The sequence below is a fragment of the Labeo rohita genome, chromosome 10 (assembly GCF_022985175.1).
Source record: "Labeo rohita strain BAU-BD-2019 chromosome 10, IGBB_LRoh.1.0, whole genome shotgun sequence".
In the NCBI taxonomy this organism is placed as follows: domain Eukaryota; kingdom Metazoa; phylum Chordata; class Actinopteri; order Cypriniformes; family Cyprinidae; genus Labeo; species Labeo rohita.
Genome location: NC_066878.1, coordinates 17623559 through 17636686, shown reverse-complemented (window position 1 = coordinate 17636686; position 13128 = coordinate 17623559). Strand labels below are relative to the sequence as shown.

Genomic DNA, 13128 nt, shown 5'->3' with positions numbered 1-13128 from the left:
AGGAAACCATTTAAGCATTTTTCTCCATATAATGGACTGATATGATGCCCCGAGTTTGAACTTCTAAAATGCAGTTTAAATGCGGCTTCAAACCATCCCAAATGCGGTTGTAAATGATCCCAGCCAAGAAAGAAGGGTCTTATCTAGTGTAACGATCGCTTATTTTCATAAAAAATAATACAATTCTATACTTTTTAATGTCAAATGCTTGTCTTGTCTTACTCTGCCTGAACAGTTTTTTTTTTCTTGTTCAAGACAGTTAGGGTATGTCGAAAAACTCCCATCTCATGTTCTCCCTCAACTTCAAAATCATCCTATATCGCTGTTTTACCTTTTTTGTTAAGGGTGTTTGATCTTCTTTGTATGTTCACTTTGCAAATACTGTGTCGGTACTTCTGCAGCGATGATTTTGAAATGATTTTTGAAGTTGAGGGAGAAAATACGATTAGTGTTTTTCGACATACCCTAACTGTCTTGAACCAGAATACACAGAGTTCAGGGAGAGAAAAGCAAGGCGAGCGTTTGATATTAAAAAGTATTTAAATTGTATTTTTTAAATGAAAATAACTGATCGTTTCTCAGCTGGGATCGTTTACAACCGCATTTGGGATCGTTTGAAGCCGCATTTAAACTGCATTTTGTAAGTTCAAAATCGGGGCACCATATCAGTCCATTATATGGAGAAAAATGCAGAAATGTTTTCCTCAAAAAACATAATTTCTTTATGACTGAAGAAAGAAAGACATGAACATCTTGGATGACAAGGGGGGTGAGTACATTTTATGTAAATCTTTGTTTTGGAAGTGGACTTCTACTTTAAAGGAGAAGTTCATTTCCATAACAATAAGATAATTTACTCACCCCCTTGTCATCCAAGATGTTCATGTCTTTCTTTGACAATTTGACAATTTATATACTTTATAACCTCAAACGCTCGTCTTGTCTAAGTCTGCGTGAACTTTTCTGGTTCAATATACGGACAATACAGTTAGGGTATGTTGAAAAACTCCCATCTCGTTTTCTTCCCCAACTTCAAAATCGTCCTACATTGCTGCAGAAGCACCGACCCAGTGTTTAAAAAATGAACATGCAAAGAAGATCAAACGCCCTTTACAAAAAAAAGGTAAAACAGCGATATAGGATGATTTTGACGTTGAATAAGAAAACGCAATGGGAGTTTTTCGACCTAACTGTATTGACCCGGATTACACAGACTACGCATACACATCACAGAAACGAGACATGACGATGACTGAAAATGACCGATTGTTTCACTCAAGACCCTTCTTCCTCGGCTGGATTGTTTAGAGCCATTTGAAGCTGCATTTAAACTACATTTAAACTTGGGGGCACCATAGAAGTCTATTATATGGAGAACATTCCTGAAATGTTTTTCTCAAGAAACATAATTTCTTATCATTTCTTACATGAGTGAATAATTCAACGGCTTACTCGTTTCCTCCACCTACAGGTGTAATTACGTAACCTGTCGTATAATAAAATGTAATTGTTAACTACGTAAGTAAATCATCGGTTATAGCTTTCATTTTTTATTGTTCGTCATAAAACATTTCCAGAGAGAGTCTGACTGATGCAAGAACTGGGCTATATATTTGTCCCTTCATACTGTGCTTATAAACTACAGCTTCAGTCTTATTGCATAACAAACGAATCATAAACTAGTAAAGTTGTGAGTCCATTCAAGATTGTTTCTGTTGTCTATTTTACTTCTAAAGCTTGGAGAAACTGGAAACCCCACTGAAATATCCAAATGGTCCAGAAGCCTGCTTGTTCCCCAAACTGGTTGGTTCCCAAACAAGCATCCTACGTACTTCCTACGGCTCCTGTGTTATAAGTATTCTGTGTTTCTTTATTGCCTGCTTGTCTCTCACAACCAGGAACAGAAACCGCCTCCAAACCTTTGCAGACATCTGTGAAATCGCCGAAGCGGCCCTACAAAGTATCATCTCATTCTGTGAACACGAAAGGCCCAAGAAATGATGTGGGACAACTCACATGTCCTCCTCCAGCACACCCAGCTGCTTCTCTCATGCGTCAGATATATGTACAACGACGTTCTACCAACAGTACGGAGAATCTTTCAGACCGCAGGCTATCGGTTTACTGAATAAAGCTATCACAGAGGATCGGAAGAGCCTGGCACGTACCATCAGTCGACTCTGCGCAACTCTCCTGCAATGCACGACTTCTGAGATGATAATTTGACGATCATATGACAATTCATATGATATTCAATTTATACAGTATTTTATTGTATCAGCTCATTTGCCTTGGACGCTTTGCATGATAGGACATGTGGATAGGTTTGCTAGTATAGATTCCTGATTACAAGCCAAGCATTCACTATAACTAATGAAGAACTCAGGGAAGTATCCAAGTTCCTGGGAATCTCGCTAAACTTCTAGAAATTAGATTAAAATTCCAAAATAAATAGTAACACTTCCTGTCAATCTGCCTGTTTACTTTGCATTGTTAAAAGTTGTCCAAATGTATTCAATACTCAAAAAGTACACCACAAGTATGAGAAATAAACTCATGAAGTCACAATTGCAGAAATAAATACACTTTGGCAAAAGGACACTTATGTGGCATGATTCGTATAAATATGTTTAAAGTTTAAATACATTTAAAAGACATTGACGATGACTGGTTTCCTGTTGTATGGTCATGGCAGGCCTCTCTGCTGAACGCCCGTAATGGTTAGAGGCCCCAGGACCCTGGCCCCATTGACTCGATTTATAATCCATCCTCACACGTAAATGCTGATATAAGCTCTCCAAAGTCCATACACAAGAGATCACAGAGATTTTTAAGAGCAAGTCAGAACAATGATTGACACACAAAGCACGAGTCGGTTGTCTGACACATTTATGCTGACAGAGCGTGGGGGAATTTTATGTGCATTATAATTATTAAAGGAATTTTTAAAAAATCACATCACATCGGCACATTTAATTTGAATAAACTTTGCATGAAGTGCAAAAAATCACCTTCAGCACATTTAATTTCCACTAAATTGCATGGAAGTGCCAAAACAAACAAACATATAAATAAATAAAATCACTATCAGCACATTTAATTTCCACTCAAGTGCCAAAATAAGTAAATAAATAAATAAATAAATAAGACAGATAAATCACCATCAGCAAATTTAATTTCCACCAAATTGCATGGAAGTGTGCAAAAATACACAAATAAATAAAATCACCATCAGCACATTCCATTTCCACTAAATTTCATGGAAGTGCAAAAATAAATAAATAAATAAATAGACAGATAAATCATCAGTAGCACATTTAATTTCCACTAAATTGCATGGAAGTGCCAAAATAAATAAATAAATACAATCACTATCAGCACATTTAAGTTACACTAAATTGCATGGCAGTGCAAAAATAAACAAATAAATAAAATCATCAGCACCACATTTAATTTCCACTGAATTGCATGGAAGTGCAAAATAAATAAATAAATAAAAGAAGGTAAATGAATAGAAAAATTACCATCGGCACATTTAATTTATATTGAATTGCATGGACGTGCAATAAATAAATAAATATATAAATAAAATAAAAAATAAATGGCATCAAGGTGCAAAAAAAAAAAAAAAAAGAAAAGAAAATCGCCATCAGCACATTTAATTTATATTATATTTCACGGAAGTGCAAAAAAAAAAAGATAGATAGATAGATAGATAGATAATTAAAAATAAATAAATAACTAAAACTGAAATAATATTAATACACACACACATTTAATTTCCACTCAATTTTATGAAAGTACCAAAATAAGTAAATAAATAAGACAGATAAATCACCATCAGCACATTTAATTTCCACTAAATTTCATGGAAGTGCAAAAATAAATAAATAAATAAATAAATAGATAAATAAATAGATAAATCATCAGTAGCACATTTAATTTCCACTAAATTGCATGGAAGTGCAAAAATAAATAAATAAATAAATATATAAATAAGTAGACAGATAAATCACCATCAGCACATTCCATTTCCACTAAATTTCATAGAAGTGCAAAAATAAATAAATAAATAAATAAATAAATAGACAGATAAATCATCAGTAGCACATTTAATTTCCACTAAATTGCATGGAAGTGCCAAAATAAATAAATAAATACAATCACTATCAGCACATTTAAGTTACACTAAATTGCATGGCAGTGCAAAAATAAACAAATAAATAAAATCATCAGCACCACATTTAATTTTCCAATAAATTGCATGGAAGTGCAATAAATAAATAAATAAATAAATAACCATCAGCACATTTAATTTCCACTGAATTGCATGGAAGTGCAAAATAAATAAATAAATAAAAGAAGGTAAATGAATAGAAAAATTACCATCGGCACATTTAATTTATATTGAATTGCATGGACGTGCAATAAATAAATAAATATATAAATAAAATAAAAAATAAATGGCATCAAGGTGCTAGATAGATAGATAGATAGATAGATAGATAGATAGATAGATAGATAGATAGATAGATAGATAATTAAAAATAAATAAATAACTAAAACTTAAATAATATTAACACACACACACACATATTATTATTATTAAAACTTTAACATACAAACAAAATTTTTTTTTATGAAAATATCAAAATTAAAGACCGATTTGAAATACCATTAAAAACTAAATGATACTGGTAAACAGCCAGGAAAAAAATACTTTTTTGGCGCAATCCGGTAGACTCCACCCACCAGCAGTTCATCTTCTCAGCCCCACCCATATTTCCGCGTCATCACTTCTGCTATGCGCTGATTCCCCGCAGACCCGCCCGCTCGGAGCTCAGTCATCTGAATGTGTGTATGAGAGTGTGAGTGTGTGTGAGCGCGAGAGAGAGAGCTTTCAGCATTAGGGCCGAACACTGAGGTGTCAGCGCATCCGGACACAGGACAGCCATGGCCCTGCTCGATCTAGCCCTGCAAGGCTTCTCCATCTTCGGATTTCTCTTGTTTATCGTCCTCTGGCTCATGCACCTCGTGTCCATCATCTACGTGTAAGTGAACGCGGCATTACTGTTTTGAGAGAGATCCTGAAAAGCGACGCACGGGACGCTTCCTTTATTTTTAGCGACGCGGATCGCGAGCTTGCAGCGTAGACAGATTCGTTGATTGTAGCGGGAGCGGTGTGGTGTGGTGTGGTGCGGTGCGGTGCGGCGCGGCGCGGCGCGGCGCGGCGCTCGCGTTTAGTGCAGATGGGGTGTCGGGCTAACAGAACACGGGTTTCCTGTTCAACTCGTGACTGTTTAAATGAAAACATATTTATAGCTTTCAAAACGTTTATAGTGTTAGCACAGCTGGCTGGGGATAAATTCATATTAAAAATACGTCAATCATACCCACATTAGCCTACGGCTAGTCTTCTATTAATCTCCTTTCTTATCGCTAGCGATGATAGTTAGCATAGCTACTGCGCGCTGTCCTTGTTATTTTATTCGTTAGTTTACGAAGTCTAGTGGGTTTTTAAATCACTCGGGGGTTTAATTTCTCAGGGGGCTTTTATTAATTGTCTGTGGTGGGGGTCAAAGCTAGTTAACGTTAGCTTCACTAGACAACCGGCTTTTAGGGTTTGACTGGAATGTTTTTATGTTGTAATGGTTTTGTTTGGTCGTGTTTAGAAAACCTGTGCATGTTTGTTTACCATTAATAAAAGCCATAGTTTTTTTTTTATGAAGATGGGTAGTGTTGTTTATTATTCACAACACACCGTCTTCTATTGATTATCTAATATCATAATATCATATAAATCTATTCTGTCAGATGGACATATATATTTAACACCAGGCTATTGTATTGATGCCTTTTTAGAATAAAGTAGAATTTATGTATGCATATGTATGTATTTCCCCTCCAGTTAAATTTATAAAATGACATCAATAGTCTGTATACAGTATATACAGACAGTCAAGTGTGTCTGATCTTCTGACTGGCATGTGTATCATATGATACTCAGCATATAATGAAGTGAACATTGTTGACTGTGGAGCTGTGAGTTGGGAGTTTCCTCCACCTGCAACAATGTGTCATGTGAGTTGGCTTGGTTTCTATCATGCTCTGATTCTACTACAGAATACAAAAAAAAAAAAAAAACATTTGCTTTCTCTGAGTCAGGCTGATCATGCAGGCTCTTCTCGTCCGTCTTACACAATTGTTTTCGGACATTTGCAAACTCCCAAATGAGGTGTTCATGCACACCCGCTAATGCAAAAATGCACCAGGGAAGGTCGCCGCGGGTCATAAGACTCATTCGAAAAAGTCTCGAGATGTCAGCTTCCTTTGTAGACTCATCTTGTGTTGCGAAATACTTGGCATAATGTAAAATTTCTCATTTCCACTGCTCATGAGCTTTTGTGTTTTTGTACAAGCTCCAGGTTTTAAAATCTCATTTTTAAAAAAAACAAGCACCCCAACCATCCTAACAAGTTTTTAAGTCTTTATGCACTCATAATTGAGTGAAGGTTTTCACTAAAAGCTTTAAGTATGCAGAAATGTCACAGAAAATCCTTATTTTAATGGATTCTGGTTTGAAAAGATGACTGTGCATGACGTTTTTTTTTTGTTATTTTTTTATATTTTATTGTAGCTTTGACCACACAACGGCACGTGGCTGGTCATGCTACTTCTGCTGTCCAGCAGCGTGAGTCTTCATGAGGTCACTCACATTGATCTGTTGTGAGATGGGAAAGGACTGAATTTCCTGATCAGGCTGTACCCTGAGGTCAACTGCTTTCTTTGTAACAGATAGAAGTTCACTTGTTAAGCCACGTTATGTTGATGATGTCTTTTTGTGAGTAGACAATGGTCTGTTATTAGTTTTTTCCACTACATGTTAAGAGGCAGAGGTGTTTTAATGGGTTTACTTTTAAAATCACCTTTATTGACACCTGAAATGAGATAAACGGAGTCAGTGTTAATCAGAATCAGAAATGTATTTGTTAATCTGGCTGGGTAATTCTTCAATGGCAGTGTCAGACGTTAGGATGAAGAAATACAGGTTCGGTGATGTAACTGAGAGTCCCGAGTACACCTAGTTTCAGTAGTCAGGTATGGGGATGATGTGCAGCCCTTCCTGTGGGAACCTCGCCCAAGTGGAGTGAGTCCTTCCTTGTGTACTATGTTTCCTGATTGCTCAGCTCTGATGTTATTTGTGTGGTATGTGACGTTTGACCCAGTGGGATAGGATCTGTTTAGTGAAATGTCTTTATGTAATCCTTTCCTCTTCGCGTAAAGTTGGGAAGTTGCACATGGCTTTATGTCGGATTGCCACAGAGATAAAATACTGGTAGTTTAGAGTCTACCAAAGGTTTTATCTAGATTTCACTTATCGGCCTTATGAGTCTTTTTTTGAAGTAAAGGTCAGAAAACGTTTTTTGCAGGTAAACAGGACCATTGTAAATTAGTTTTAAAAAATTGTAAGTAAAATAAATAAATCTTTCATATCTTAATAGTTTAGATTTGTTCTTGCCAATATTACAATATTTTCATCACCAAAAAAATCATCAATGTTATTAAATATACAACAATATATAAAAAATGCATTTTATATTAAACATGCATTTAAAATTAATTATAAATAAATATTATAAATTATGCATTTTAAGGTAAATTGTTATATTTTTATTGTAATTCCAGCATTAACAGACAAGTTATTTTTACGTTGTGGCATAAAGACATGCACAACCAGTCAAAAGTTTTTGAACAGTAAGATTTTTACTGCAAAATGGTAAAATATTGAAATATTTTTACTATTTAAAATAACTACTTTCTGTTTGAATATATTTTGAAATGTAATTTATTCCTGTGGTTTCAAAGCTGAATTTTTAGCATCATTCTAATGTTCTGATTTTCTGCTTAAAAACAATTTTTATTATTACGTTGAAAACTGCTGAGTAGATTTTTTTTTTTTTTCAGGTTTCTTTGAATAAAAGTTCAGAAGAACAGCATTTATCTGAAATAGAAATCTTTTGTAACATTATAAATGTCTTATCATTACTTTTGATCAATTTAAAGCATCCTTGCTAAAAAATAGTATTAACTTTTCTATAGTTTCTTTCCAAAAATAAAATAAAATAAATAAATAAATAAATAAATTATACTGACTCCAAACTTTTGAATGGTATAGTGTATAATGTTATAAAAGCTTTTTATTTCAGATAAATGTTGATCTTTGTATTTTTCTATTCATCAAAGTATAAAAAAAGTACTCAACTGTTTTAAATATTGATAATAATAATAATAATAATAATAAAAAAAATGTTTCGTGAACAGCAAATCAGTATATTAGAATGATTTCTGAAGGATCATGTGACACTGAAGACTGGAGTAATGATGCTGAAAATTCAGCTTTGATCACAGGAATAAATTACATTTTAAAATATATTCAAATAGAAAATAGTTATTTTAAATAGTAAAAATGTTTTTGCTGTACCAAATAAAAGCAGGCTTGCTGAGCAGAAGAGACTTAATATATGAAAAATCTTACTGTTCAAAAACTTTTGACTGGTAGTGTAGATGTTGTATATATGAGGCGAGTGACAATTCGTTCAACTGAGCGTAAGATTCATACAGTGACGCAAGACCATCAGGTGATCCTTACCTTAGAGCCCTGCCTTTTATCAAGCAGCACGAGCATATTCTTAGAATTTGTAGAACAAACAATGCAGATCCATTTGCTTATTTACCTACGACTTGGAGGTTTATTCGAAAGTAAGTATGAACAATAGTTATGGTTATATGACCTGGCAAACACCATTATTAACCCAAACCGAAGAAGTATCACTGATGCATTGTTTTCCACATACAAATCTCATTTTTGTATAAAGGAAATAATGCTTTATTTTTAAAGTCAAGTTTCCGCCTTGAGGCATCCGTGTACCGTGAGTAATCAAAGGGAAATGAACTCCCAGTGGTTTATTAAAATGTAGTCATTGTTATTTTTGTAATTTGGTGTTTTAGTGCAGGTTTCGAGCGCTGAGCAGGAGGTGGGATGAGTTGCTATGCCATTTTGCTGAGGGTGTGAGGCGGTGATATGAGGCCGTGTTGGCCCCCATATTTAATAGAGCGTGAGAGAGGCAGACACCTCCAGCAGGAGCGGCTCTCACATGAACTGATGAAGAGCTGCTCCCAGAGCCTTTAGAAATTCCCTCACTGACTCATGTGTGGAGCTGCGTAAACATTACACACGCGTGAATGAGAGGCCTTTCCTTCACTAACTTATTACATATGATTTTGTCGGTCACCGAGAAAGCGCTTGTCAGTTTTGGCCTTACTGATGGTAAAAAGATGGAAATTATCAAGAGAAGAGGGTGGGATGGTATCAGGAAATGTGTGTGATGAACATTCAAGGTGACTTATGTAATGTGCAAGTGTGTGTATGTGATCAAAACTGATTATTAGGGTAGACGATATGACCTAAAATCAAAATCTCGATTTACTGAATGTTGATTAATGATTATTGTTATTTTATTTATTTATAGCCCTCATAGTTATAGATGTGATTCTGACTCATGATTTCTGTTGCATGTCTTCCTCTCTGCAATCTTGTCTACTCTAGGTTCTTATTGGACATTCACACAGAACATGTCTTTGCGTTGAAAATGCAAGACGCAGCGCTCAGGAATAATTTTAAAAAAGCGCAGTGCAGAATGCCTACTGTGGCATGTTGCCGTCAAATACAAAGGTTGCTGTGCCAACCTGCTACTGTAAACAAAAGCTTGCAACACTTGCCCCGCCTCTGGGGATTTCTGATTGGTCCAGTGTTTTGGAACTGACACTGATGAGCGGCGCTGCATGTAAAAGTTTAAATTCTGTTAACTAGATACGGCGTCTTAAGGCGCAGTCAGGATCATTGCACACTAAGTCCGAAATGTTCACACATTTAAAAATAAATATGACATTACCTTATGTCAACCATGCTTACACACTGCCTCCGAAACTTTCGTGATCTGCTTCGATTTTCTGTGTTTTTGCATTCGTAGCAAGTATTTTGATAGGAAAGGATGAGGAATACGAAAAAACGAACTTTTCCGAAAACTTCCATAGACTTCCATTAATACGCATACTAATACGAATTCCTCAGACCGGAAACCCAAGCTCCTGCGAAAAGATTCACATTTCGCTGCATTCGAAGTTCAAGCCTGGTGAACTCTGGCCTGCAAATTCACATCACGTGAAACCGTGGCCAACCGCAGATCGATACGTCACAGCATGATCTCGTAGCCGTATTAAAAGAACGTAAATTTAAAACTGCAGTGCTGCAGAAAAGTGGAGTAGATTGTATGTTTTTGTATTTTACCTGTATTTTTATTTTTATTTAAGTCCAGTGACCATGGCTTTACTTACGTGCGAGATGCAGCGGTCATAGACGTCCGTATAATGCTGACTACACACGTATAATGCTCCTAGCGCCCCAGTATAGTGATGGGGATACTATACTGTCAAAAAAGCGCCGTCCTTCGGATGAGTTGAGGTGTGACCTCAGCATCCTGGTCTCATTTGCCCATTAGCCTCTGACCATCATGGCCACCTAACAATCCCCATATACACTGCCCTCTAAAAGTTTGGAAACACCCTGGCAAAGTGTGGTTTTGGACAATATCAGCATAAATCCTTAACATTTTTTGGTGCAAATACATTAAAGTAACTTGACATTATCGTTGAAGACCAGCAATAATACTTTTCATTTTGATTACATAATAATGTCAATATATACATGTCAAAGTCAGACATTCCCCTTTGCCAGCTGTGATGCCTGGTTACTGGTTTAAACTTGGCCCAGGTTTTTAAAAGATTTTTGGGTCAGCACACCTTAATAGCTTCAACAATTGATTGCCAGTTAAGTTTAGAATACGATGAATTTATGCCCAGACTATGCAGAGCTGTAATAGCTGCTAATGGTGGATATTTTGATGAATCGAAAATGCACATTTTTTCTATGTATATGGAATAAAATATGTTTTCGCAGTTTGTGTTGTCCCTCATCAGTGCAAAATTATCACAAATTAAAAAGGATTCATGCCAATATTGTCCAAAACCCCACTTTTCTAGGGCATTTCCAAACTTTTGGAGGGCAGCGTATACTGATTGGCTGCATTGAACGCTTAGAAAGCACTCTGAACGCTTAGAAAAGTGCTATATAAATGTAATTATTATTATTATTTAAGGAGTATATCATGCATTTGCAGCAGTCGTGTCACCTGGCATGAATTTGTGGCTGTTCATGTCTTTGCATTGACTTTGTATTTAATCTACACATGTGAATAATTAAATTAGCTTTTGGGATGCAAACTATAACACTTAAACCATGTTTCCACTATTTATATCCTTTATGTTCCCCTAGTGGCAGTCACATGGTAAATTTGAAAACTTGTGGTAAAGCAGCCCTCACTTATTCACCATGTTAAAATAATTAATAATGACTGTATGAATATACCCACACAAAACAAATGACTGAGTAGGTTTTCCAGGGCAAAATACCATAAATAATTGTGTAATAATTACAAAATAATTATTTATAACTTTAAAATATAGCAAAAATATTGCTAACACTTCTAGTTTTGATCAGAATACATCACATCCAGTGATGCGGTCGCATGCTGCCTAGTAACAAATGTTTAAATGTTTTAATGCACCTAGACGGAAAATGGATCTGAAAATTCCACATTTGCATTTGATCATAACTTGACGCAGCCCCTGTACTGCTCTTTGTTGAAAATAAGTGAACTGTTGTCTGTCTGGGATAGTAAAAAGGCAACATAAGGAAGAACGCTATATGTTTTTTACTTGAGAAAAATGGTTGCTAGTTAGGTTAATTAATATATGCAAACCATACATCCCATGTATCAAGTAAGTTACTGTAACATTAAACAGATTCCATTTATTCCTACGCAACATATGTGACCATGGACTACAAAACCAGTCCTAAGTTGAACGGGTATATTACCAATATAGCAATATCCAACAATATGTTGTATGGGTTAAAATTATCTAATTTTTTTATGCCAAAAATCAGTAGATGTTAAGTGAAAATCATGTTCCGTGAAAATATCTTGTAAATTTACAAACGTAAATATCAAAACTTAATTTTTGATTAGTAATGTGCATTGCTAAAAGCTTCGTTTGGACAACTTTAAAGGTGATTTTCTCAATATTTAGATTTTTTTTTTTTTTTTTTTTTCCCAATTTTTAGATTTTCGAACAGTTATGTCTCAGCCAAATATTGTCTTATCCTAAAAAACATACATCAATAGAAAGCTTATTTATTCAGCTTTCAGATGATGTATTGGTCTCAATTTTAAAGGCACGGTAATCAGTTGTTCCTGATATTTTCAAAATGGCCAAATATCTGCAGTTTAATCCGCCTGGCTGATATATAGCTTTATTATGCGCTAATAGAAATGGCAATTTCTAGAGGTTTAGCTCTCATTTTATGTTCTTATTTTCTTTGCATTAGCTGGAGCTTGAAATGTTGTTTGACGTTCACAAGAAATTGCCATCAGTGATGTTTTGGCAGTCGAGATAGACAAACTTATCTCTCAGAACCAAACATGCTCAGACAGCTAAATCTTTCTTCCAGCTTTTAATGGCTATTGCTGTCTTGGAAGCTTCTGCGCTTGTTCTGTGGAGTGCTGGCAAGTGTGTCAGGAAAGACTCCAGACCCTTCAGACAGGAACAGATAGGAAATGCACAAGTGGAGTTCCTGAGAACCAGAGAGTGCTGGAATTGCTGATGAAATCGCCCAGTTTTTAAATGCTTCTATAAACACTGACACGGTTAACTCTGCATTACCTGTGCATTGTGCAATCAAAACAGGACATGAGCACAAACGGTTCTCAGAAATAGTTTGAATATGAGAGGCTTTTAAAGACTATTGTGATGATTAGGAATGCTCTAATTTGATTTGCATCCGTAAGCTCAGCCATAGATGTTCTCGTAACATCATATCTGTGTTCTAGAACGATAAAAACAATAAAAGACACACGCCTGACCCCACAGACTTTGAGATCAAGTGAGACTTCCGCCTTTAATAGAAGTATGACAAGTTTGTAAAGCTCACAGATATTCTTCATAGTGAAA

At 35.4% G+C, this 13128-nt stretch overlaps 1 protein-coding gene across 1 annotated transcript in view; it reads left to right on the top strand.

Annotated features, from left to right (window-relative positions):
* The first annotated feature begins 4800 nt into the window (after window positions 1–4800).
* The window catches only part of ugcg (UDP-glucose ceramide glucosyltransferase), a 34222-nt gene continuing 25894 nt past the window's right edge, over window positions 4801–13128 (top strand). Inside the window, exon 1 of the mRNA XM_051120897.1 lies at window positions 4801–5051. Within this exon, the coding sequence (XP_050976854.1) occupies window positions 4954–5051 (98 nt within the window). The 5' untranslated portion in view covers window positions 4801–4953. The remainder of the gene's footprint in view (window positions 5052–13128) is intronic.